The sequence below is a fragment of the Zophobas morio genome, unplaced genomic scaffold, assembly GCF_036711695.1.
Source record: "Zophobas morio isolate AGI-343-1 ecotype UQ-CSIRO unplaced genomic scaffold, CSIRO_AGI_Zmor_V1 ptg000002l, whole genome shotgun sequence".
Classification (NCBI taxonomy): Eukaryota; Metazoa; Arthropoda; class Insecta; order Coleoptera; family Tenebrionidae; genus Zophobas; species Zophobas morio.
Window position 1 is genome coordinate 11,240,505 of NW_026972107.1, and position 27,818 is coordinate 11,268,322.

Here is a 27,818-nt window from a genome sequence, read left to right on the forward strand (position 1 = left end):
CTCATTTATGAACATCTAAAAAAGTGCTTATCCAAGTTGATTTTAAATATATTTTTTTATTTATTTAAATACGACAACACAACACAGTTCATTAACACTTAAAAATCACGCGATAGAGGAAATCTATAGATAAGAGGGTCCTTTCTCAAGTTAAGTATTTTTATGTTTATTTAAAATACTTGTAATTTAGATACTTGTATACCTAAGTATGTGATCATATCAACCAGTATCAAACAAATTTTTAATTCAACAGCAAGGAAGTACGCAAAATTTTAAGTTCTACTCTAAAGAAAATGATCAATAGACTTAAAATCACCACGTTGACCATATTTCTTGTTGTCAATACATTATCACCAACATGCTGCAAGGATTGTAAGTACTCCTAGAATTCACGGTTAGCTAAAATAACAAAAATCCTTTTAGTATTTTCAGCCACTCTTGGACACATTAAACCTAAAGCCACCCCCGAAACACAAGCAGCCGCCGCTCAAGATGTAATTTCCAGAATTATCCCCGAATTAGCGTCTTCTTTCTCCGTAGTTGTAGACCCGGATTTAGGCGAAACCGACGTGTTTCAGGTAAGTTTCCACCCTAACAACTTCAAATTCACCAGTACTACGCCAACAGTTACAAAAACAAGATAACCTAATTCAAATAACTGCCACCACCGGTGTAGCCGCCGCAGCTGGTTTTAACTACTACTTAAAGTACTACTGCAACTGCCACGTCTCATGGGAAGCCTCTCAATTGAATCTACCAGAAGATCTACCAGACGTGGATATCACAGTACCGTTTAACGACAGATTCCGGTACTACCAGAATACCTGCACAACTAGTTATAGTTTTGTGTGGTGGGACTGGACTCAGTGGGAAAAGCACATAGACTGGATGGTCCTAAACGGATTCAACCTAGTTTTGGCTTTTAATGGTCAAGAAGCCATCTGGGAACGCGTCTATCGACGTTTTAATCTGACTCAGGAAGAAATAGATGGACATTTTTCTGGTCCTGCGTTCCTGTCGTGGCTGAGAATGGGAAACATGCGGGGATGGGGCGGTCCTCTATCCCCTGCGTGGCACTCTAGGTCGATAGCTCTACAGAAGCAAATTTTGGAAAGAATGAGAAGTTTGGGGATGATTCCAGTTCTTCCGGCTTTCGCTGGACATCTTCCAAGAGCTTTCAAAAGGTGGTAAATGGATTACTAAGACAGTGGGTTCAATGAGAGTTTTTAGGTTGTACCCTGATGCAAATATGGACATGATGGGGGCGTGGGTAGGGTTTGATGACGCTTATTGTTGTCCCTATTTCTTGGACCCGACTGAAACCCTTTTTAACGAAATTGGAAGAGCATTTATGGATGAAGTAATTATTATTAAATTATGATTTGGAAATATAACCCCTATTTGTAGCAAATAAAAGAATTTGGAACCGACCACGTATACAACTGCGACAGTTTCAACGAAAATAGACCTACGTCCGAAGATGTAACATATCTGTCAAATGTGGGCAAATCAATCTACCAAGCAATGACTGATAGTGACGCTGATGCCATTTGGTAATTAAACATGCGTTATTTTCCCTCACGCTTTTTGTGTTTCTTCAGGATCTTGCAAAATTGGCTCTTCGTTAACTCTCCGAGTTTTTGGACGGTGGAAAGGGCTCAAGCTTTATTAACTTCCGTTCCTATTGTATGTCTAATTTACTCTTACGCCGTCAATAAACGTATTTTGTAGGGAAAAATGATAGTTCTAGATCTACAGTCAGAATTTTCCCCGAAATACGACGACTTAGACCAGTATTTTGGCCAACCATACATCTGGTGTATGTTACATGACTTTGGTGGCACCTTAGGGATGTTTGGTTCGTCTTCAGTTATCAATGAAGTAATGATCACATCCATTCCGACTTTTATTGTTTGCAATTTTGGTACTTTCAGGCGCCACACACTGCACGCAACGAAGAAAATAGTACCATGATAGGAACGGGTCTCACGCCGGAAGGAATTAATCAAAATTACGTTATTTATGAGTTAATGACGGAAGCTGCTTGGAGAACCTCTCCAGACAATTTAACAGAGTGGTTTGAAAATTACGCGACGAGAAGATACGGCTTTGCAGACGACAACGCAAAAGAAGCGTGGAGAATTCTTCAAGTACACGAAACATATTTTTATTCGCTAGCTATAACCCTTTGTTTTAGAGGACCATCTACGAATTCAAAAATAGGAATTATGGACAATATGTCATCATTAACTCCCCTAGTTTTTCTCTATCAACGGGAGTAATTTACCAGATTTTATTAATTCAATCAAGTTTAACAAACGTTGATTTACAGACTTGGTACAACACTAGCGACCTATTGGACTCCTGGACTTATCTTTTGGCAGCAGCTGATAATTTAGCAAATAGTGCGGGATATTTGCATGATTTGGTCGATGTCACGCGTCAGGTCTTCCAAGTTTATGGTGATGCGTTCTATAATGGACTGTACACGTCATTCAACGGAGGCGACCTACATTCTTTTGAGTAAATTGAACACATGTTGAGTTGTTGTGGCATAATTAACTTCCTTGTAGTTATTACGGTACGACAATTCTTGACATGTTTGCTGATTTGGAATTCATTTTGGTGACCAATGAAGCTTTTTTGCTGGGACCTTGGGTTCAGTCAGCTATGAATGCAGCTGCTGACGTTGATGAAGAAAGACAGTTTCAACAAAATGCCAGAAACCAGATTACCTTGTGGGGGCCTAGGGGGGAGATTCTGGATTATGCTGCCAAGCAATGGGCGGGTGCGCAATAGATTGATCGTCCGTACTAACAATTTTGGTTACTTTTGGTATTTTTTAGGGGTTATTTCAAAGTATTTTGCCCCCAGATGGAAATTATTCGTAGAATATGCCAACGAAACTTTAACCAGTGGCGGCTCATTTGATCAGTCTTACATAAGCGGCAAAATTTTTGACGAGGTTGAGCTCCCATTTACCTACGACGAATCAGTGTTGCCGGTTGTACCAATAGGTGAAGTAGAATATTTTTGCATTACTTTGACTTGACATTTTCACTTCTAGGAGACACAATAGAGACTGCAAAAGCTCTATATGACAAGTGGATGCCAACACTAAAAACCATGGAAAGTCTAATCAACATGAAGAAGTAATTGACGTTGTAGGACCTCTATCTATCTCTACCTAGTTTGAAATACATGTACAACACAATAATTTTACAATTTATTAATTTCTTAAAAAAATATCCGTCTATACAAATTGGGAATATGTCGTAAAACCGTAATGTAATATAAAACAAGTTATAAAACTCAAAATAATTAAAATCAACAACAGCAAATCAAGCACAATGTACGTACAGTATAATTTAATTATAAAACATTTATCAATATATTATTAAAGCTGCAAAATGTACAAAATAGAGTAAACATCAACCCGACATCCACGATTCCACAGATTTTGATATTTACTCGTGGTGTAAGTATTCTTACGATACATACGTAAAGCTTTATGTTTACAGAGAATCTAAAATACGAGTTTGATAATAAATAGCTAATACCTAAAGTGCCCTTTCTTAGCTCGTCCGTTATGGTAGACCCTTAGAGGTGTATAAGAACCATTTCCGTTCATACCTTGAAGCAAAAATCGTAACATTCGTTTTAAAATGAAAGTGGACTTACTTTGCACGACGGATGGTGCTGGATAGGGTGGGACCTGAAGACGCTCTGGATAGTACGGCTTCAAATAAAGGTGGTAAACAGCGAAATACACAGCGGCGATGATAGCAGCTGCGATTGCGAAACCAGCATATACTGGACCGTGGTTATCTGGGTACTTCACTTTTTCGGGGTACAACGTATAGGCGCACCTTCCAATCAGAGCCCCGAAACAACGACCTACAAGAACCATTTAAAACCACCCAATTTACTAACTGATTAAGAACCAACCTAAGCAAAAGTGAGCAATAACTGGCAGTGCTTGTCCACAGGCAGTGAATTTCCTTGGAACCAAGTGTCTTAAGTAAAGTATGGAAGTTATCCACATTAGGTGAAGAGTGAAGATTTCCAAAATTTCAAAGATGAGCAGTATTGATGCCTCCGTGGTGTTAGCTAAAGCTACATAGTGAACGATGTAGCTGACGAAACACAGAATGAGTATGTTTGAATGATTGCAGTAATCGACGACTTTCTCTGCGAATGTGAAGAGAACCGCTGCAGGAATGGCTGCCATGGTTAGTGTTAGACCTATTATTAAGTTTGAGCTGCCAGTCATTGTGGCCGCGTTCCTACAACATTACAAATTCAGCAACCCAACCCGTGAAAACATTTTCGCATTTACCATGGCAAGTAAGCATCTATGGCGTTCCACAGAATCCCCAATATAAATAGAACAATTCCTAGAGATATAATTTCGTTTTGGTACTTCCGCACAGAAGACATAGGTAGGGCCAGTAGTCCACATCTCGTGTGCCACCACCACTCAGGTGGGCTCAGAGGCATATTGCTGTTGATTGCACACATTACTCATTTGAATCGTTTAAAATAAATTACCTACTTGTCAAACAATAGAATTAGAATGGCAAGAAGCATCAACACCGTGAAGCAAATCATAGCGTCCCGTAAATTTCCATCGGCGCACCCTCCAATAATAGGTGCGAAAATCGCAAAGCCTAGTGCACCTGCTGCCAGCTGTTTACCCACATCGCCTCTTCCTGTTGACGTTTCCCTCGTGGCTATCACTATAGCCGTACTCAAAAGCGCCACTGCAGCTGCGGGAAAGATATCAGCGATAGATCTTATAATAAGATACAGCCAGAAGCTTATATTATTATAGCCACATTCAGACTTTTTCAATAAACTATTCGTGTTGTTAACATCGTAGGGATCGTAAATTGCACATAAAACAACCGGTTGGCAGTTTGGATCTTCGTTAGCTTTCAAGTCTTTAACGATTTCTTGTGGCATTCTGCAGTGGAAGTAATCAGCTGTAAAGGAAGTCATTAATGGGTGAACACTTTGCATTTGACTATATTTACCGACTGGGTATGTGCAAATATCATTGTCTGTTTCGTTAACTATTGCACTTGATACGGATGGTTTTAGACCGACGTTGAATTCGACGTTCTTTGAATATTTTGTGTATACCTCACACACAGTTACGTCCTTCTGGTTCTTGTAACACATGTGTGGACTGAGTACGATGCCTGGGTTGTTGCGGTTTCTGCTGTTGGGTGCTGGGGTGGTAGTCGTCGTGGTGGTTGTAACCTTAAACATGTACTCATAAGTGAGTGTGAGGCACACATACTTTTATAGTTACATCAATTTCGGCCTCATTGTTTACAACAATGCTTTCGCTGGTATCGTCATAGTTATAGTCTTCAGTTGTGGGCTCGTTACTCTCTTGAGCTTTGGCTAGAGGAGAGTCCTCTGATTCTCCTAAATACTCAGTAGTTGCGTTACATGTAAACACACAGTCTTTTAAATAAACTGGACCTTCCTGTGAAAATTGTATCAGTATTGAACCCTAGCGTTATCACTGTAACTAACTTCACCGTTCCAGTTGTAACACGTTCTGTCATGTCCGCAGCGGTTTTGTAATATGTAACCACCATTTTCGTTACATACGAAAGTAACATTTGGAGGACTTCGTTGCTGAAAATTAAGTTAAGTTAAACCGTGGAAAATTTTAAGATTCTAGAACTAGTTCTAGTTTTCACAATTTAGTTACATCTTCGATTAGTACTTACAATGCGTGGCACAGCAAGAAGAAGCCAGTACAGAATAGTTGCTAGAGCCAGACATACTGATATCATCACCCTGAGGTACCGTCCAGTCTTGCTCCTTGGCGCTCCTCCAAATCCTCCTGCTAATCTATCAGCTAACGGTGCTGCTACTAAAGGGCCGATTATCGCTACTAACGGTGCTACTATCGAAATTATAGTGAACTCGTCTCTGGATAACCCAATGCCATTCATATGGTTGGGCAAAAAGGGGAAAAGGCTTCCCAAAGCTACAATTTTGGCGTTACACATATTTATTCAAACGAACTACAGCAACTTACCCCCGAAAAACAAAAACAGAACACATTTCAGTGTTATAAGATTCTTGTTGCATTTCATCTTGATGCCTACACTATCACAAACTTTTTCAAAAATTTCATTTCTTCTTTTTTCGGTTCATCTGTCGTATGTCTTCGTCGAATCGTTCATCTGTAAAACAATCACAATTAGTCCCTCTGTGTTACTTTTCGAGGACACTGACTTCAAATGCCACAGTTTAGTAAACGTTAACGCGATAATGAGTGCAATTTTGGAGAATAGAAGCCACCTCGCGCGTACACACTGAGATCCGACTGGATCTGCTTGTGGCAAGTTCAATAAAAATTTGCCACTTTAGTGCTAACTCGGTGATGTAATGTTAATACTAGTAGATGTCCTTGTGCCTTTGGTCTACATTTAGTGCATTTCATGCTTTCGTTTTCGCACAGAAAACCGAAATGTGGAAAACTAATTAAAAGTAATTGTATAATAAAAAATGAAGTCATGTAGTAAAAATTCCGTATTTATGTGAAAATTTTAATGAAGAGAAAGGCCGATAAACATGCAAGGAGAAAACAAATCGATACAGGCATGATGTCATCGTTTGTAAATAGACGTGCAGTCAAAATGAGGATCGGTCAACCACCATGCTGTTGCAACACAGGTTTTCAAAAAATAACCGTGACGAAATCTCGACGGGGGAAAAAAGTCTACCCACAAGCGATTTAGCTTGATGAGCTCAGACTCTTGGATGGGCATTGTGTATTCAGTGAGAGAAACGATCCAGTCTTGGCTTGACCGGCATTATTTCGCTATTACATCACAAGCCCAAGGCTAAGACAAAACGGAAATAATTAATTACAATGGGAGATACAACTGCCAAAAGTTTTAAGGCGGTTTAATAGCTTTGTTGTCGTAAATACTGGTAAAGATTGGAACTGGACTTTCGCAGTAGAAACAATTTCTTGTTAATTTTAATAAGCGGGTTCTTTGTTGATTGATCTGGATACCACAGGTATGGTAGGATTTGGGTCACAAGAAAGACTGTATACACAGCACACACGTAAATTAATGGAGCTCATGAAATTAAGTGTGCACATGATAGGTCGAGGTTATCCATTTCGATGTCAATGAACGTATTATGCCGAAGTTTATTTAGTACTCTGTACGGGACTTCAAGTATTCAAAGTTACTTTCTGAGGTGTTTTGTGCGCTGGCGAAAAGTTGTAAACTTAGTAACAGGTGGTTAATGTACACGAATTCTATTTTTCATCAAAAATAATCCTCAAATCTAATTTCGGAACAAATAGAACTAAAATGACGACCGACCTGTTTACCCATTTCGTAAACACAAAATGTTACGATGTGGTTTGGATTTTGTGAAATTACGATAACTCTTGATATTTTACGAAGACGGCTGCTTAATCGCTTTCATATTTAAATTAAAATTTGAAAAAACATGGTATACGAGTGTTGTTGTTGCAATTTTTCTAAAGATAAATAACTGGGACAAATATCAATAGTCATGGCTTTTAACCTCGAAAGGTTGATAGCTGATAATTAAATCTTAGTTGAGCGTAACTTTAGCTATATAAACATTATTGTAGTCAATCTTTTGTTTCTACTTCAAAAGATCTTCGTGACCAGCGTCATTCATAGCTTCACGTCTACTGAAATAATTTTTGCATACCTTGAAAGTTGTCTTCTTTTTATGTCTGCAACAATATTGATAGATCTTGTGGTTAGTGTTACCACATTACACACACACCACATTATATTTTAACGCTTTTATTATTACCCTTTATAAATACTCGTGGTTATTTTCTGTTATCACGTCACATATTTAGGTTCTTTGATATTGGTGTACGTAATATTTTGTTCAGGAAGTTTATAAATGTAAAACATGTTGCCCCCACAATTTCACTGTATCAGGAAAAAGTTCCCTTGTGGCTTCAAACATTTTCCTGTTGTTTACATACATTCAACAAAGAAAAAACGAAAGTTCCGGAAGGTAAGAAAACTTTGGTTTTTAATAATTCATGAAATGAATACAAGAGAACAAAGAGATGTTAATAGCAAGGTGTTCTCATTCTCACTGCAAAAATTTAGGTGGTGATTCAAATTTCGCCTTACTCTTCTAGGAAAACACCTCGAAATTCTACGTTAAAATGATACCATCATTTCCTTGCAAAAAATTGATGACTCAGTTCCAATGTGCAATGAACGTATTTATTCATTTGTGGTTGAACAATCCGTCACTATTTTTCATTTTACCTAATAAAAGTATCAAATTTAGCAGTTTATGTCAGACATTACTAAGCAAAATTCTTCGAAATATTAGTACGACTAGATGACTATATCAAGATTATAGAAAAATAATAATTGAAATGATTTATGCATTTCCTCTATAAAGCTGATGACGCCATCTCGAAAAATGTATTAATTAATTTGACATGTTATATCCGTTGCAGGGAGAAAAACAAGCTTACTTTTTTCATCAAAATGACAGTCCCAAGGATTAAGCATCCGGAACGGTTTGTTTTGTGCTTGGATCTCTTATTTTTACGTTTTATTCGTCTGATAATGTGCTGGCGTTAATCCAGTACATCCAATAAAACAGTTTCCTGCCTGCAATAAAAATTTGATTCTAGTTATTTCTCGTCTTGTAAAGCAGCATAGTACATATGAACGTTATTTTTCGTCAAATTTAACCCATTTATCTTAATTTTTAGTATTCATTAAAATTTACCTCAATCCACTATTAATTTCAAATATAATAAGGCCTTGATTGAGAAAGAAAAAATGTAAAATCTGCACAAGCTTAAGCTGCTCAAGGATCAACGTCGACCATTTATGGATAACTCGGTTTTGATTAATCAGTTCAAGTGTTAATGTTTTACTGCGTATTACGATCTGGTGTTGACAGTTCTGAGGCGTTGCCACATTTAATGGTACCTGAAGATCACCTTAATATCGATTTTATTGTTAAAGCATCTAGATTTTTCTTTTAGAGATTTTAATTTAACGTGAGGGATCAGACGATTTAAAATGGTCGAAGTTTTGGTTTTTCGAATTTTATTGTTTTTTATGGCAACTATTATTATAAGCTAAAAAAATATGTATCTAATATGTTTGAGTAAAGGTAAAGAAACGTGCTAACCGTTTGCTACAAATGAGTTTTTCTATTACAAAATTTTATGTTGATATCCACATTTTTGCAAGGACGTATATATTAGTTTGAATAGTTGCATTGTAATACTAACAATAAAACTATTGTATTATTGTTATTCTTGAATGGTAATTAATAATCAATAGAATAACGAAACAATTTAGTCACGTCTGCCGTACGACTGAAGACTGCACTGAAAATCATTTATGGTACTCGTAATTTAAGACAAATACCGATAACACTTATCAACCTGTAGACGTGACAGTGAAGCAGAAACTAAACTAAAAGATATTTTCTACGAATTGCAGTAACCGGATCACAATGCCGACGGTCCAGACTTTTTTATTGCTCTGACTTCCGCTTATTGAATAAAACACTACATTTGATTATGACTTTCGATAATGTAATTCACGTTTGGTTAATTATAGCTTGTCTAGATCTAGGGGAGACTCCGCATTCCCTAGCCTCCCCCTAACTACGGCCTTGTCTAGGGGTTATGAAACATTGAAAAAATATGAAAGAACCAAATTACCCGATGGACTCCATTACTGTACGTCCTTAGCTTATCCTTGATAAGAAAAACAAGTTGAAAGTGTTTGTGTTTATGTTTATACATCGGAAGAATGTCACGTAGAAATTAGTTTGATTTGAATGAGTTCGTTGTCTCAATTATTTTTTGTTCTTGTATCAAAATATATCAATAACTTTATCAAAATTTACTGCTGGTGTTGCTTGGGTAACACATTTTTGTATGAAAAAATTCGCCGAAGATTATTTCAACAGAACTTCCTTCGTCTCTGAAGTACAGTACGCTTTATTCAACTTTTCGAACATTTTTAAAAATTTTATGATAACCCGCATATGTTAAAATAAAGATATGTGCGTAGTAAAGTAAGAGTAGGTACGCTATTCGCATGTTTCAACTGAATTTTTTGTGAAAACGTCATTAACATTCTTGCAAGGATACGTATATCAATTTGGTTAAGTGGAGTGTAATACTAACAATAACAGTACCATATTCCCAAATAAACAATTGTAATTAAGGTGTTACTCATAATCACAACAACCATACACAAAAAACAGTGGATTTTGCATTGATCCAAAAACATTTTTCCAAGAAACCGTAAACTCAGAACAGGAAGCGGAGATGGCAAAAAAATATTTCTTAGCATTTTGTAATTAAAGACAAACGAGATTTTCTTAATGGCAGAAAATTGGCCCAAGATTATTTATATTCCGTGAATCCAATAAAGTTATATTCTCTCCAAAGATTATAAAATCAAAATAATGGCACAGGCGACAAACAGATGAAAACGCGGGACCTACTTTTTCCTACTTCATAGGTCATCAAAAAGTAAAAAAGTTATTTCGCTATCAAAATATTTGTCATTTGTTGTATTTGTCTTGTAAATGGTTACAAAGTAAATTAATACACAATTATTGATCACCGTCAAGGAAAGTATAAAAAATGTCGTCACAACTGTCGTCGTCGATAACCTTTCACCTTAAATTTGTCTTCATATCATATTAACTGCATTAATCTAAAAATATTTAATTTTTAAATTTACTTAATGTAGTAATATTAAAACAGAAATATCGTATTATTAGATGATGTATAAATTAAATTATATATCATATCTTTATAATATTATTACTGCAACTAAGTAATTATTGAAACAATGACTACGAAAGATTTATTTCTGCAAAGTCCACACACGGCAATATCACTCCGCACCCTTCCGAGTAAATATTTGATACGCCTATGGAATGCGATTTATGCGAGGCAATATCCGAAACAGTTCACGAAATGGTGACAGTAATTCAGAAGGTGGTCAGCTGATGCAGTTAATCCAGATGAGAGATAATGTAACAATGCGGACAGTGGCATAATAGAAAGACAATTGGAAGAAGTTTTTATAATCTCTACAAATTAAAATAAAAAATACAGGTGGACTATGAAATCACAGGCGAAGAAACAAAACATGACGTCATCAACTTTTTAGTGGGGATAAACATGTCAACTATGTTTTCGACTTTTTTATTTAAACTCGAATAATACGTCACTTGTCAAAGCTACATGACATTGTTATTCTCATACTATTTCCACTCTACAATACTATCTTACTTTACACTGAGGAAATAAAAATTACAGAGATTAACGTAAATTCGGAATGCATGTTGAGAAACTAGAAAGTGCATACTTTTACCTAAAGGATACAAATATTATACATTAGTGTAGTGAAAACACTGACTCAAATTAAATGTTGCAATGATTTCAATTTCGCAGTGCACGTACTAGATCTTACCGCGCACAAAAACTCAGATCTAAGAAACTTAAATTAGAAAGACAAATAGCCAACAATTTTTACATCTTCTACACAGTTAATTATATCTTTATAACAAACGTACTGTTTGAGAGAAAATAGTACAAGTCGTTTGAGTGTGCTTAATTTAGAGAGAATACCCCAACACAGGTGAACAGGATGCATTCATGTGCTACAACTTTTCACCGCCTAAAAGTATTACACTTCTTCATCAAACTTGTTAATTCAGTCTTACGTAACATTCCAAATTTATAGCTCACAGATGCATCAGACATTTACACATATTCCAAAAATTGACCCACACACGAATAAATTATTGCTTGCTTCAATCCCCATTAAAAAACTAGTTACAATTCTGTGACAGTCCATCAGAGACCATGTACATGTCGTTACAACATTTATCCCAATTCATTTCGAATTAATTGCTATCTGGAGCGATTTCCCAGCAGCGCATATTGTTTCAATGCATTTTGATCCCTTTCCACGATTTCCCCTGTTAGCCGGAAGCGCATTTAATAATTGCCTCAAAATGAGCACATCATCTGTTCTGCTTTCAAGTGCCGGTCTCCTTCACTGCACAAATATAAAAACTTGTTCATAACTTCAAACATACTTAATAGCTTGTAATCATCAAGCACCTACTTCTTATGATGCCGCTCACTTGAGCCCAGCTCCTGAAACCGCTGCGGCCCTTCTGGCCAAACTCCGCTGAGCATGAACGCTGTGTAAACACTGGTTTATTTTTATATGGGTGTATGATGCAAAGTCATTTGTATGCATGAGTTATCACGAAAGGGTTATCTGTCGAGTGTGACGGCGGTTTGCACACATCAACGCCTGCTCTGACCTCAGGTGAGCACTAATGACACTAATCCAGAAGACCATTAGGAAGTGATCATCGCTCGAGAAAAGACTTGACAGCAATCCATCTCGATTTGAGATGCGGTGGGTTGTTTGTATTGGAGAGCTGTCAAAGCGGAGAGTAATGTGGGAGAAAATGCACTTTTTGAAATTGTGTGGAAGCAGAGGCAATTAATACGCTTTTTCGACCACGAAAGGAAATGGAAATTGATGTACATTTTTCCCCTAAGCTGGGATATTTGCTCAAAGGGTGAGGACGCCCTTCTTACGTACAAATAAAAGCAATTAAGGCTTCTGGTAGAGTTTGCCAAACAATGTGGAGATTTATTGATTTTGTCCCTTCTTGAATCTGATAGACCGTTGTCTGCAGGATTAGCCGTTACCGTTTTTAGTACACTTAAAAAGGGCCATATATGTGTTAAATGAGTGGAAGTAAGAAGAACGTTATTGTGATTTATGCTTCCCGGAATGTAACTCATCAACTTAACGCAAAACACTAATTACTGAAGTAAGTTTAATGCGACGAAAGACTTGCATTCTGCACGTGTGTGAAATATGTTTCCATTGCGGAAGTAGAAACATAAATTGTAAATTAACTTCATACAATTTCACTACCATAAAAGCGACAACATATTTACAACAGTCACCAACTGAAAAAAGTCTTGTTTTTATGCACACTATCGTTGTTGAAAGCAAAATTGCACTGAAAACAATAGCACAAATAAACGTTAACAAACACAGTGAACACGCGATAAACATCAGGATAATGTCTGTTACAACGAGGAACTCGTTCAATTCAAGAAATTTAGAAGTGAAGTTTTGTAACATCAAACTATTAAAATATTTTTTTCAAGTAAATCTACTACTCGTAACACGTCGTGGCCGTTTTTGTGATCTATATTACCAGTTCAGGTTGTTGTCGACATATTTAATTCAAAATTTTTGAAAAGCTAAAACGACCAGTTTCCTGTTGCGTTAATTAGACAAAACAAAGACTGTTTTTGAAGTTCCGCATGGCATATTAATGACTTGAGAAAAAATTAACGTAGCGTGGACATTCTAATTATGGCTTGACTTTAAAGTTCAATTTTCAACATTTCTACTGAATATTTTAGTAAAGGTTTCTCAAATATAGCTCCCAATAAATAAAAGGAATTAATACTTTGTGATGTCATCAAATTGTTGGTGGGGACGATATTCCTAACCTACGTACGAAATTTAACAACAATCGGTCCGGTAGTTTTTGAGATCGACACAGACGCGGGGACCTTTTTTTCGTACTTTGGCGGTCGTGAAAAGTTGAAAAAGCATTTGAAAATGAAATATCAAAGAATGTTTTGAATTTGTATTTCTGGTTGAGTCTGAAGTTTTTCGTGAATAATCCTGTACTCTATTCTTATTTTGGTTTTATATTTGTAATTTCCTTTAGCTTTTTGTACAATCTTTAACTCTTAAAATTCAAATTTCGATTAACCGTCAATTCCAGACTGATTCGACTTAAAATGGCTCGAAATCTGTGTGTGACATCACAGCAACGTGCGACCGATTCAGGATGTCAGCCTCAAAGTTCGATTGAAAAAACTCCTGTGCTTTCTATTTACGAGAATATTCAACCAAAAGCTAAAAAGCTATGACATCTGATAAAGTTTTCTCCGTCTATGAGAACATAATGAAAGAATTTGTAATCATGTTTGCCTGCTTCGGCGAACTTCAATCAAATTTCAAAACATAATATAGATGGATCTGTCAGGAATGTCACAGACGTATAATGTATATTGGCATTTTTATTAAATTTGAATCTTAAAAAAGTCTTCCGCATAAATTTGACGCGACATGAAAGAGATTTTTGTCGTACAACAATTATATCAAAAAAACTGCCCAGTTTAAAAAAATATAGTAGAAAGTTATTAGACAAACTTCCTTCACACAATTACAAATTTAGCCACTAAAAAAAAAAAGATAACAGCAGTCACACTGTAAGAAAAAAGTAGTCCATGAGGGAACCGAACCCACAACCTTCGCGTTAATAGCACGACGCCTAACCATCTGGTCAGCGTTCCGCTTATATTCTTACAAAATATTATTATGCAAAAATCAAGGCGGATTCATAAACCACAAGTATAGGAGTATGCTATTTTGTAAAATTTAAGTAGTATTTACCATACTAAATTTTGAGGTGCCGTCATCAAACTTGGTGGGAATGATCAGAAATTATCTGTCTAATAAAAATCAATACAGACGACAGACGGAAATAGAAGACCAATTTTTTCGCAGTTTAGCGGTCATGAAACCTCAAAGTAGCCATTCGTCCGAACATGTAAGAAGGTTGTTTTCAGTTCAGGATAAGTCACTTAGATATCTCAAAAATGATTGAAAATACTATACATTAAAATTATTTTAACCTATACAGGGTGAGTCGCAGACCAAAGTTGTCGGTTCTATCACAACTATACTCTAAAACTACATATTTTTAGCTCTACAGAGTGTTCTGTTTTTAAGGCGTTACACACAACTTTTTTTTTATGAAACACACTAAATATTTTTAGATATTTTGATTGACCTATCACTTATTCCATCTGTGTTACAATATTTTGTGAAGAGATAAATAAAAGTACGTGTTTTGTTGTGGTATAAATGAAACTAAATATTATAATTTTCTCATATCGATATTTCAGGGTTTTACATAGAACACCCTATATTTTATTATTATTACTGCACTTTATTTTCTTTTTTGTCAAGTATTTTCTTTATTTAAAGTTAGTAGTTACGGCGATTTTTTACATTTTTAAGAGACACACTGAAGAACGAGAACAAAACATAGAGTAAGATACAGTAATAAAATACATGAAAAAAGTGCAATATACCGAGTGTCTGAAAAATGGCAGATTAACTCTTCAGTACCTTATGCACGGGGGTTTGGGAAATAATATATAGATTACGAAAAAAAAATGTAATTATGTATATCAAAGTAAAATTGGCAACACTGCACGTACCTAATGGGTGAATACCCCCGGCTTACTTTCTGATTTCTTAGTAACGATGGTGATTGAAATCAATCTTTTATTTTTTTAAGGACCATAAACGTAACAACCAGTAGTCATTAATCGTTGTGTTTTATTATTAATACAACAAGCTGTTAATTTTCATTAATAAATAAACCAAAAAAAAACATTTAATCAGAGATTTATAATTAATAAAAAAAAACAAAACCAACAAAAGAAAAATCCATTATTTCCAAATTTTGATAATTTTTTGTAAAAGTTAGTCATCAGCACTAAGATAAAACTGATTTTGGCAATGACATACCCTCTAACAAAAGAGAGGTGGGTGGGCGGGGCTAGTATCTGCAGTCCCAAGACTGATTTTGGCAAATGAAATTCCTCTAGGAAAATAGAAGGCGGGTGGGCGGGCTTAGTATCTGCTAAAATAAGATCGATTTTGGCAAATGGCATACCCTGTAAGAAAAGAGAAGGCGGGTGGGCGAGGCTAGTACTTGCTAAAATAAGGCGGATTTTGGCAAATGACATATATTCCAAGAAAAGAGACGGCGGGTGGGTGGGGCTAGTACCTGTTCAGACTGATTTTGGCAAAATTCTCTAAAAACATAGAGGGCGGGTGGGCGGGGTTGATACCTGCTAAGATAAGACTGATTTTAGCAAATGACGTATCCTCTAAGATATCTAATTAAATTATTATAAGAAAAGACACTTCCCAAATCACTTTTAAATTCTTTCCAAACAGGAATACGTAGAACCTCAAGGTTTTAAATTTTCAAAAAAAAACGGAGTCTCAAAATTAACTCAAAAACACGTCAGGTCAAAATTTTTCAGACTCTTAAGAGCATAGCGGAGAGTTAAATGGCCATTTTTGACACCAGGTATATATTTAAAAATTGTACACTTTTAGAATTATTTTATACACACTCTGTATATTAAAATTTGATTTAAATGACACCACCAAGAAAATGCCTAGCTTTATTTTATCCTTCCACATAATATTGTAGCACAGATTTTAAAAATAACCATATTTCGAATTTACTTGTGAACCTAATAACGTGACAACGTCGCATTGGAATTTCAAAAATAAACTGTAGTTATAAAGCCGAGTAAGAGGATAATAAGAATTACTATGTAAAAATATATAGCGTTCCTTTTAAAAAAACTAACTTGCGTATCGCGTCTTAAAAACAGAACACTCTGTATAGTTAAAAAGAATTTTAGAGTATAGTCCTCAAAGGACCGTACAACTTTGGTCCGTGGCATTTTTCTGTTTTCTAATAAATTAATAGGATTTTTAGCAATGCAATGGTTCACAAAAAAATCTCAATAAGCTTATTTTTAAAATCTATGCTACAATATTTTGTGGCGTCTTAATATACAGAGTGTTTATAAAAAATCAAAAATATTCCAATTACACTTTTTTGCGATTTTTCATTTTTTTAGGACGCACTCACATATCGAAAGAAATACAATAAAAAATAAGCATCTCCATAAAATATGGTAGTACATATTTTAACGGTAGTCCCATTGCGATTTTTTTTGCGAACCATTCCTGGATTGCCAATAAATTTCACGAAAACTAGAATAACCTGGCAACATCGCGTTAAAATTTCGAAAATAAACCACGGTTGTGAAGCCTATGACAAGGCCAATTAGAATATGTAAACATATATGTACAGTGTGTTCCGTTTAAAAAAATTAGTTTTTGGGACTCGAAGAACAATAAAATTTTGACCTTTAGCTTTTTGTCTAATAATAATTAATGATACATCGAGGACCGCGCACTTAGTGACTCATCCTGTATATTCCCGAGAAAAAAATGTATTAAATATCTCGCAAACGGTAAGCGCAATTTTTTTCATTGACATTTAAAGTCTTACATTCCAATCGTTCAGACAACAAGGTTATTTTAGAATCTAAGTGAAGCTAATTACAGAAGATCTAAAGTTTTGATATGATTGACCCCAATAACAGACGTCATAAAAAGGCGTTGTATCACTGTTTGCTTTGTTTATGTGTTTGCCATTTGTTCAATTAATAATAGAATGTTTCTAAATAAAAATGTTGGTTATATAAAACAGCATTTATTAAGTTGCCGAAATTTAAAGACACTACCTGATCGCTTACTTAGAAAGTGGTGTTCTTGTAATATCCGGACATTCTTAATCTAGATTGGCAATATTTCGTACGAGATGTTTTAAGTAAAAATGTACATCATAATTTATTGTCAAAAAATCCAATTTAATGGAGTCACAGATTTATAGAGCAGATTATTTTAGAGTAGTTATCTTACAAATGCCGTCAAGCCGTCGCTGCTAGAAGGTATAAATCTGAACTTTTAAACACATCTCGTAGTGTACTCTGGGGACACTTTTAGGACCATTATTATTCAGTCTTTTTTTTACGCAAACAGTTTACTGTTGAGGGTTACTAGCAGTCCACAATTCTGTAGAACTTTGACTAAACTATTTCGTCTCACCAAATAATAATCTGGAATGAATCAGATTCTTTAGAATCATCTAATACAAAGCCGCTTCGAATGTACTTACATTTCCCGGCTCGAATAGATTATGAATATCTTATTTTTAGTCCTGTATAAGACATGATGCACTTCCGCTGTGAACTCAGATGCGTCTCGATGATTAAAAACTTTCCAGGAAACACTCCGTATTTCAATGAATCTGCCGGATGCAATAGGTTCTGAGTGAGTAATTTGTATGAATCGCGGCGTGTAAGACAATCTGATTATATGGTTTTGGAAACACGATTCGCGAATCCCCTCTGTGGTTTGTATATAAGGCCGCAATTAAGCATTCGGATTTTTGTGGTCAAGTTAAGCGCGTAATTTTATCACTGGTTGTTGACTCGAATTTGATTAAGTGTGACGTGGTGTAATTCGGCTTAACTGATGGACTTCTTCGTGAATCAACAAGTGGCTCTTTTTCGGCGCCCATTAAAAACAAACTGTACCTTCATATGGCCACGGTCATTGAATGGAACCTGTTTAGCGTCCATTAAATTTTACACACTGTATAAAATGAGCCGAAATGAAAGAAGCTTCAGGTGCAGAGGGACGTTTGTGAGTGCTTTGTAGGTCGCATTCGTGGACTGATATAAAGCCACCTGCGTCGAAAAAATGGTTAAATTTCTTCCATTGTATGGGTCTTGATACAGTGAGGTTAGGATGGTTTATTGTATATTGAAATGTCCGCTGCGGCTTGAATACGAAATGTATGATGAAGTCTCTTTGATTTTTTTGCAATTAGGTGACGAATTAACGGGAATTGGTGATGATTGGCTATTAAAGTAGAATCACACAGTTTTCATTACCTAACTGTAATGGCGCTTTAATTGATTTGGAACGAACCTTAATTAGTGTGAGTTACCAAACTTCACTTCCTTAATTAATCCAATAACGATACGATAACTAAAGTACGTTTTTCGGGCATTGCGATTCTACAATAACCGGTGGAACCTTGAAGTTTTATGCAATTGACCTCGCCGATTGTACTACATATTCAACTCCCACAATTTCCTCAGTCCGGTAATTACCTTTGTTACCGAAGTGATTCGTACACAAATTTTTTACATCCAATTTTATTAACCATTCAATAAATGAGTTTTATCGTTTACGCTAAGTGAAGATTAAACCTTCGTCCTTCACAGGATCAACCAAGAAAAGTTTACCTAACCGAACAAAGAGTTTGGCTTTAATCAAACCTTAAAATTACTCGGTCTACTGGTTTAATTTACTTTGAATCAAACGGTCACGTCTTATTAGAGATTCCAAACCCTATACAACGTAATCTAGTTTGGGTAAAAATAAAATTCGAACTCCCAATTAAAATACTTTCCGGCGACTGGGAATTTTTACAACACAGTTTGTTAAACCACCTTAGTTCCTCAAAAACTAATTTGGTAGACAATTGGTAAAACGGAACACGTTATGCTCAACATGGCGTATCAGCGTGCCCTCTTTCAACATAACGTACGAGTTCATGAATAGATAAACATTATTAAAGTCAGTGTGGTGTCATTAAAATTTAAGTATTATATCATGTAAACATCACCCGAACCACCTTCAAACATCGAAAGGGCTGGAAACACCGAATTTCGCACCATATATGTTTTTAAACCCACCTATTAATAGACAAATTGAACTTTGCAAATGTCACACGTAATTTATCATTTAGGTCAATGAACATTGTGTTTGCATTTGAGCAGAAAGACATGTCATGTAATTGAATTATGTCACGAATCGGTGAAACCACAGACGGAAGTTTAAATTATTAATGTACGTTTTTTTGACGAGGTGCCAGTTGTTTCCAATAAATTTGTAAAAAAGTGGTCTGCATTTCGATTTTTCGTCGCGTTATTAATCACCTTCAGTTCCGATTAGCTGGTGCAGTGGTGTCACAATTATTTCTTTATTTAAAACTGACATTAAAAATGCGGGTTTAAAATAGCCATGACGACGAATATAAATAAAAATAACCCGGTTTCAGGAAACACCTAAAATTAATTACTTGGTCACGTTGAAGCGCTTTATAGCTTCTGATGTGAATCAGCCATCCGATGTATCGGTTAGCGATTAAAATAATTTTAGAAGATTAGCTTGTTTAAAAAAAACTAAGAAAGTCAGCGGAATGTGTTTAGTTGATCAGGAGTTTGAGAAGTCACACATTACATATAACAAAGTTCTATAAATATTCGTTGACAGTAATACTGGGGTCAAATGCCATCTCACATTAGTCAATTGCTATTTTTAAATCTTACACTAGAATAAAACAGAAATGTGAAGAAAGCGTTTTCTGTTTCTACAAAACCCACGATCACACAGATAAAAAACCTACTTTTCCTGCTAGATACAGCCGTAGCACGAAGCAGTTGCAGTTTACAGCCGCTGTTTACATTTAGGTCATGAACGTGAACCTAGAGCTTACAATAAAAGAATTGTTGTTTGTTTATTCGGAAGGCGTCAGATGTGTGCAGCAAATGCGAACGGTTTGTTTTTCGCAGAAGTAGTTCACTGCTCACCGGCACATTAAACTAGGTGTGACGATTCTGGGTAAGAAACTAAAACCAATTAAATAACCGGCGGAAAAAATGTAACCTTAGACAAAGAAGAAAGTTCGATATCGTCAAAGTTCAAGGCTGAAAACGAATAAGCGTTAGGACTACTCACCTGGATCTAGGTAGTTAACGAGGATGAAAAACCGAAACGGTTGTAGTCTGGGATTTTAAATTCTATTGTTGCTTTGGAGTACCCCGCCGATCGATCACTGATTTACATATTTTTAATTCAGATGTTTTTAACATTATGTAAATAGCTGTCAAATTTTGAGGCAGTGACGAGCACTGTGTTTTATTAAATCTTAATTCCTGTGCGGAGTGCTGGCTTCGACGGTTTTAATACCGGGTTTTAGTGGAAGTGCGAAATTTCGAATGTATATTTTTTTTAGGAGTGGATATTTTTATTGGAATATCATTTTTAGTACTAAGGAAACTAAGAATTTGTTTTCACTTAAACTTTTAAAACGTAGTAAGAGTAAGCTGCTTACTTCGAATGGTTCATTTTCGTCTTTCTGGTGACGATTTAATTAATGGATAGTCATAATCTCCGAAACTACTCGACTGATTGTTGCGAAATTTGAGATGTATGTAGGAATACCGTATAGATTGTAATACACTATAATAAAAAGTTAGTTAAAATTTGTCCCAGAATTCACACCAACGATTTTGCTAAGTTTCCTGTTCAAGTTTCATAAAAAAATGCATCTGTCGATCCCCTCTCTAAGTTTGATAACATCATCTCAAAATTTTTCTAGCTAAATCGCATTAAAATGTGAAAACAGTTCTCAAAAAGCATGAGACGAGCATGGTATGAGTACCATTGAAGTGAGCTTTTTCGTAGCAAAATTTTGTAATGACGTCATCACATTTTATCAAGGATACGTAAGTTTGAGTAGGTGCAGTGTAATGCTAATAAAAACGGTACTGTATATTCACATTTTTGAAAAAGTGGTGATCCGATCTTGATTTGATAAAATCAAAATTTCCTGATTCATTGTTTTGTGCCAGCCTATATATAGAATAACACTGATTTTGGCGGACAGCATTCTCTAAAAAAATAGAGGGCGGGTGGGCGGGGTTAGGACTTGCTAAGATAAGACTGATTTTTGCAAATAATATATCCTTTAATCAAATAGAGGGCGGGTGGGCGGGGCTCGTATTTGTTAAGGTAAGACTGATTTTGGCAAATGACATACCCCCTAAGAAAATAGAGGGTGGGTGTTCCACTTGGAAATTGTTAAGTTTTAGACTTTTTTATAAACACATCGTATATGAAATTTTATTTGGTTAATACCACAACAAAGCGCGTACCTTTATTTATCCTTCCAGAAAATATTGTAAGACAGACTTTAAAAATAACCCTAAAAGTGATTTTTTGTGAACCTTTCCATTGCCAAAAAATTTCAAGAAAACTGGAGTAATCCGGCCAAAATCAGTCTTATCTTAAGAGGAGTCGCTACGTTTGGCTCTCACGGTGTTGTCAATATATTTTCAGAATGTAATATCTGCATTATTAACACTTATTCTTATGAAATTTTAAATGTAACTTTCGCTACATAACTGCGAGGGCAGTTTTTTTTTAAACAATTTATGATCATGTTTTTTAAGTTTTGTTGAAATTTTTGCATCACGTATTTTCAAAAATCAATATTTCAGTTATTTATGGAAATTTTGGAACGGGGTTTTCACCACTGTTTTCAGCTTGCAAAACTTAAGAAATCGTACTAGGTCTATTTTCGAGTTCATTTGTTAGGACTGAGATGTAGTAAAAATAAAAGTTAGCAACTTCTACGACACAAGCTTTTTTTTATTGTGTATCGTTTCTAATAAAAAAGTCAACAATATATCTGGTATGATTTCTGGAGTTTTGTAAGCTGAAAACCGTGTTCTGAAATGTCCCTTAATAATTGAGATATTGATTGTTAAAAATACGCTATGCAAAAATTTCACTAAAATTAAAAGAAAAGTATGATTACAAACTGTTTTTAACAAAATTGCCCTTGCGTTATATAAAGAAAGTTATGGACACCATAATATTTAAAATTTCAAAACCATAAGTCTGTTAATAACGGAGATATTGCATTCTGAAAATAGAGCGAAAATTACACTCAGAAAACGTAGCGACTGGCTAGTTAACAAGTACTATACACACCTACGAATTCATTGATAAGCCACAAGTAAAGGGTCACAATATTTCTGGCATTTTTGATAGGATTTATTCAGCAAAATTTTGAGATGACGTCATCATTTTTTTTTTGGAAGGGAGTAAACAGATCAATTTTGATTACGAATGCACCATGCTTAAGAAAACCGCATAACATGTTTGCAAGATTTCGGAGCATTCAGTTTTGCAATTTCGAAGTTAAATTGTAAAATGTTTTATACACTTGTTTGTTTTTTTTTTTTCAAAAAATCTGCATGTATAATACCTCAACACGGATTCATAAATTAGACATGTATGTTATTTAATAAAATTTAGGCAACATTATGCGACAACACTGTAAGAAGACGTCATCATTTCAGAACGTTGAAATTTCGAAGATAAATTGTAAAATGTCAATTTTTATTTTTCCACAAAATCTAGATATATAGGGTAAAAACTCGTTATCCTATTACTGGTCGGGATAATTAGACAATTTTTTATTAATGCTTTACCATCTACACGATATTTCTAGCATACATATAAAATTTGACAACAATTGATCCAGTAGTTTCGGAAATTGTCTAATAAAAATTTACACGGACGACAGAGAGACAGACAGGCAGACAGTCATAAAACGTCCAGAAACCCTGAACGCGGTGATTCGTCGGTTGGACTCTATTATAAAACTTCTTAGCTTACGCTCAGGAGGTAAAAAAAAACTGGATTTGTTTGCTCTTCAGGGACATAGGGAGTTCGATATAAATAACTTTAGACAAATTTCTTGATCTTAATCTGATTTTTTCTGGATCTTTAAATGTTACGATTTCTCGATGGTTTAATATCCAATTCTTCGGTTTTTCGAATTTTCGCGCTTTTTGATTTTTAGACTTCTCGATTTTTCAATTTTCAATTTTTTTCATGTTTCGATTTTTCAATTTCTAGATTTTTCAATTCTTTGATTCTTCAATTTTTCGATTAGTTAATTATTTTTTTTTTAATTGCAGATCTCTCGATTTTTTAATTTTTTTAAGTTGCCATTTTTCGATTTTTCGAATTTTCTTTTCGGCCTTTCGACATTGCAAATTTTCATTTTTCGAAATTGCGAATGTTCGATTTTTCCATTTATCAAGTTTTCGGTCTTTTGATATTCGAATTTTTTTAATTTCGACCTGACCTGACTGACTTGATTCGTTGAATTTTCGATTTTTTAATATTCGAATTTTCGATTTATTTCCTTTTCGATTTTTCGACTTTTCAAACTTCCGAATTTTCACATTCTCGATTTTTCAATTTTTCCATTCTTCAGTTCTTAGACTTTTCAATTTGTTTGCTTTTCGGTTTTTCGATGTTTGAATTTTCAATTTTTTTTACTTTTCAATTTTTAATTTTTCCCGTTCTTTAGTTTTTAGTCGAAAATTGAAAAAGTCAAAAATCTAAAAATCGAAAAATCAAAAACTGGATAAATGAAAAATCCCAAAATTCGATGTCGAAAAATTGATCAATCGATAAATCGAAAAACTGAAAAATCCCAAAATTGAAAAAGAAAAACCGAGATATCGAAAAATTGCAAAATCGAGAAATCCACGAGTCCAGGAAGAATCGAAAATGTGAAAATGTAAAAACCGAGAAATCGCGAAATTGAAAAGCCGAGACGATGAAACATCAAAACTTGAGCAATGGAAAAATGGGAAAATCAAAATATCCAAAAATCGAAAAATCTAATAGTCAAAAGGTCGAGAAGTCGAAAAATCAAAAAGCCGAAAAATTGAGCAATCCAGGAATGGGAAGATCAAAATATCGAAAAGTCGAGAAGTCGGAAAAGTCGAAAAATCACAAAATCGATCGAAAAATCGAAAATTTAGGAACACCAAAAACTGGAATATTAAAAATCGAAAAATTCAAGATTCGAAAATTAAAAACTCCGAATAAACTCGAATAACGAAAAATTTTAAAATCAAAGAAAAATTGAAGAATAGAAAATGAAAAATCTCAAAACTGGGACATCGAAAAACTGAGATAGGGGAAAATAAAAAATCGAGAAATCGAAAAGTCGAGAAACAATCGAAAATACGAAAATCGAAAAACTGAAAAGTCGAGACACCGAAACACGAACAATTGAGCAATAGAGAAATGGGACATTCAAAATATTGAAAACATTTACTGATAGTGGAAAAGTCGAGAAGTCGAAAAATCGAGGAATCGAAAAGTCTAAAAATCAAAATATCGAAAAATCGATTGATGGAAAATTTAGAAATACCAAACACTGGAATATTAGACAATCGGAAAATTTTAAAATCGAGAAATTGAAGAATCGAAAAATCGTAGAACTGAAATATCGGAAAATAGAGAAATCGACAACTAAAATAATCGAGAAATGAAAAATTGGAAAAATCGAGACATTTAATAATCGAAAAACTGAAAAATCACAAAACCCAAAAATTTAAATATTGATCAATCGATAAACCCAAAAATTGGTCGAAATTTGTACATTTTGACTAAAAAGTTAATGCACAAGCACATTTAAGGGACGATTTATTCAGAAAAATTTTGAGATGACCTCACCAATTTTTTGGAGGGGATAAGCAAATATATTTTGATTAAAAATTTATTATGCTTATCATAATTTTAAAACATTATGCAAAATTTCAAAGAATTATTAGACATAATTGTATTAAAAATTTTGTTTAGCATCAGCACATTTTACAATTCACGTGTTATTTACAAATAATTTTGTAGATTTGTGCCTTCTGGATAAACTAGAACTACTGTGTAAGACTATTTATTCAGTGTCTAATTTTTTGGCATTTCACAGCTCGTAGAATAAGAAAAATAGGTTTTCACGATATAAATAACTTTAGACAAATTTCTTGATCTTAATCTGGTGGCTTATAATATAAACTGTTTTAGCAGCAACATGTAATAATAATTTAATCTTAATACATTTTTTTTGTAATTTATTCAGTTATTATAATTTGATCGAACTTGTGGTGATGTTATAAAAAACAACAGGCAGAGAGCATTTTTACTTCTTGAGGGTAAACTAAGGAAATGTTGTAATAGGGTCCATCCTTTTGCCACTTTCATGTTGTGCTTTATGAATCGGTTTTATTTTGTTCATTATTAAGTATAATAAATTTTGTTGTTTAAATTTTGTTCTTCAGTCAGTAGCTACGGAAGCCTGACTTACAGATCACTGTTTTGCAGATGAAAGGTCTCTAACTTTTGCACGTGTCCGAATTGACATACGTGTACTTCTCGAAATGTTGATCGGAACATTTTTCAACAGAAAAACTCACTAGGAACTCATAAACGCATTCATAGTTTTGGAGCAAAACTGCTAATCGAGTATCCGTTTTCTATCATCGGTGGAGTGCGTTCGAATCAAAAGCAGTGGCGGAGTATGGGTGATGGTAATGGGGTTTCAGGTCGACACTAATAAATTGTTCTTTAAAAACTAATGGAAAGAAGTTTTCACTTATGTATCACATGCATATTTTTTTCGAAATTATAATTTTTCTATTTCGTGCATCCAGCTATCGAACTTTTGTAAAACAACAATTTTTCTATCGATTATTTTGTTTAGTTGATAGAATTAGAATTCTTGATATTTTATTAGTAAAAAGAAATTGTATATAACTGGAAAGATTATATAAATTATGCTCAAAATCAATATAGTGGAACTTTAACCCTTTTAATTTGTTTCTTCATTATTTTACCTAAAACGGCGCTATCTGTTACGGCCAAAAAACGATACAAAACAATAAAATATATATTTATTTAAGTTATTTAATGTTTAAATTTAGACAATGGGAAATTAAATTCATTTTAAACTTTATGGCTCTTATTGTTCAAAGCCCACACAAGATCTAACAGATTTACCATCTGCATGTTAGAAAACTACACATATAACAGATTTATTTTGACCTTGTACGAACAACACATGATCAACTGTGCTCCATTGGCTAATAGATATTATTGTATATTAACAAATTATGACGAAACATGTACCTGGATAATTACCATCACAACTTTCTGTCTTGATGTGGAAGCTTCTAATTACAATTTTCTAAAAAATTGTGCGATTTTCACTAAACTGGAAAAAACGTTAGTTCGTTTGGTTAGCGGTAAACCTGGTTTAAATAGGTCAGTTTTGGCAAAACCAAACATGCGCTCTAACGACTCAGTTTAAATTTTCGCCGTTTTAAAAGAGTTCAATCAATCGCCAGCTCTCATGCCACAACACACCATATAATTTTGTTTTGATTAAAAAAACATTATTCAGGGATCCATTAACGAAACGGATTTTTAATTGAAAATTTAAAAGCAATTAAACTAAACAAAATCAGAGCTTACGCCATTCAATAAAAATGTGTGTCGATTAATTTTGCATTTTCTGCGAAACCGTTAAAACGGGCTTCTGTAGGTGGTATATATATTAAAAAAAATTCTAACATTGTTTGCGAGTACCTTGTGTGTTATGTCATTGGATTAGCAAAATGCTCATCCAAAGTGTGGGTGGAATCCCGATAAACTTGTGGTAAAACTTTCACATTTAACTTTATACGTATATTGTTGCTCACCGTCTTACTAAGTAATGCTTTTAATCATTTATAAAAAAGGCGTAACCTATGAGTCACAATCGCATAGTTCATGTACATGTTTAAATCCATTTATATGTATAAATAATTCATGATAATGTGATCTAATTTTCCTACCAACGTGACAAACAATTACCGACTATAAATTAATAATAATGTAGCATATTTTAAAAAATTCCGCTTCTGCGAAAAAATATAATCTTTTCGATTTATAAACAGTAATAAAACCATCAACAATACCTCTACATAATGGAAACGCTTTTACGACGTACACCGTAATCAACTACACAATCGTATTACTACTATCAATCACACGGGTCGTTAATATTTATCGATTCCCAAATAAGTCCAAAATGTCATAATAACAAACCGTAACAACAAGACCGACTTACCAGAAAACAACGCGATCCTTCTTCCCCTTCAAAAAATAATCCAAACGCCTCAAACACAAACAGAAAAGGTTCGTCTGATCAGGACAAATAAACAAATAAATAAAACACTCCACGTGAACCACCAATTATCGAATACGGCTCTGTACGTTCGTTCTTTTCTCGGCAAAGTTGCGCCAGCAACTAGTGTGTAAATGCGAAGTTGTATCGGTTGTATGAGAATT

The 27,818-nt window shown here is 34.5% G+C and overlaps 2 protein-coding genes across 4 annotated transcripts; one reads left to right on the plus strand and one right to left on the minus strand.

Moving 5' to 3' along the window:
* The first annotated feature begins 192 nt into the window (after positions 1-192).
* LOC135127539 (alpha-N-acetylglucosaminidase-like) lies at positions 193-3,217 on the plus strand. The gene is made up of 13 exons (XM_064053983.1): positions 193-372; positions 424-578; positions 628-1,184; positions 1,231-1,360; positions 1,408-1,553; positions 1,602-1,686; positions 1,732-1,881; positions 1,935-2,150; positions 2,198-2,278; positions 2,333-2,523; positions 2,574-2,788; positions 2,847-3,017; positions 3,068-3,217. The coding sequence occupies exons 1-13, from the start codon at positions 294-296 to the stop codon at positions 3,154-3,156; spliced, it is 2,265 nt and encodes a 754-aa protein (XP_063910053.1). The 5' UTR covers positions 193-293; the 3' UTR covers positions 3,157-3,217.
* Positions 3,214-27,789, minus strand: LOC135127545 (uncharacterized). Of its 3 annotated transcripts, none has more exons than XM_064053997.1 (11): positions 27,598-27,789; positions 6,062-6,209; positions 5,748-6,010; positions 5,548-5,652; positions 5,318-5,497; positions 5,037-5,265; positions 4,556-4,985; positions 4,340-4,504; positions 3,949-4,286; positions 3,682-3,897; positions 3,214-3,633 (listed from the first exon to the last, which is right to left on the minus strand). In XM_064053997.1, the coding sequence occupies exons 2-11, from the start codon at positions 6,117-6,119 to the stop codon at positions 3,554-3,556; spliced, it is 2,064 nt and encodes a 687-aa protein (XP_063910067.1). In that variant the 5' UTR covers positions 6,120-6,209; positions 27,598-27,789; the 3' UTR covers positions 3,214-3,553. The 3 variants fall into 3 exon arrangements, with proteins under 3 accessions (XP_063910067.1, XP_063910086.1, XP_063910077.1); XM_064054016.1 differs by lacking the exon at positions 27,598-27,789 and adding an exon at positions 27,075-27,148; XM_064054007.1 differs by lacking the exon at positions 27,598-27,789 and adding an exon at positions 6,262-6,365.
* Between the last annotated feature and the right edge of the window lie 29 nt (positions 27,790-27,818).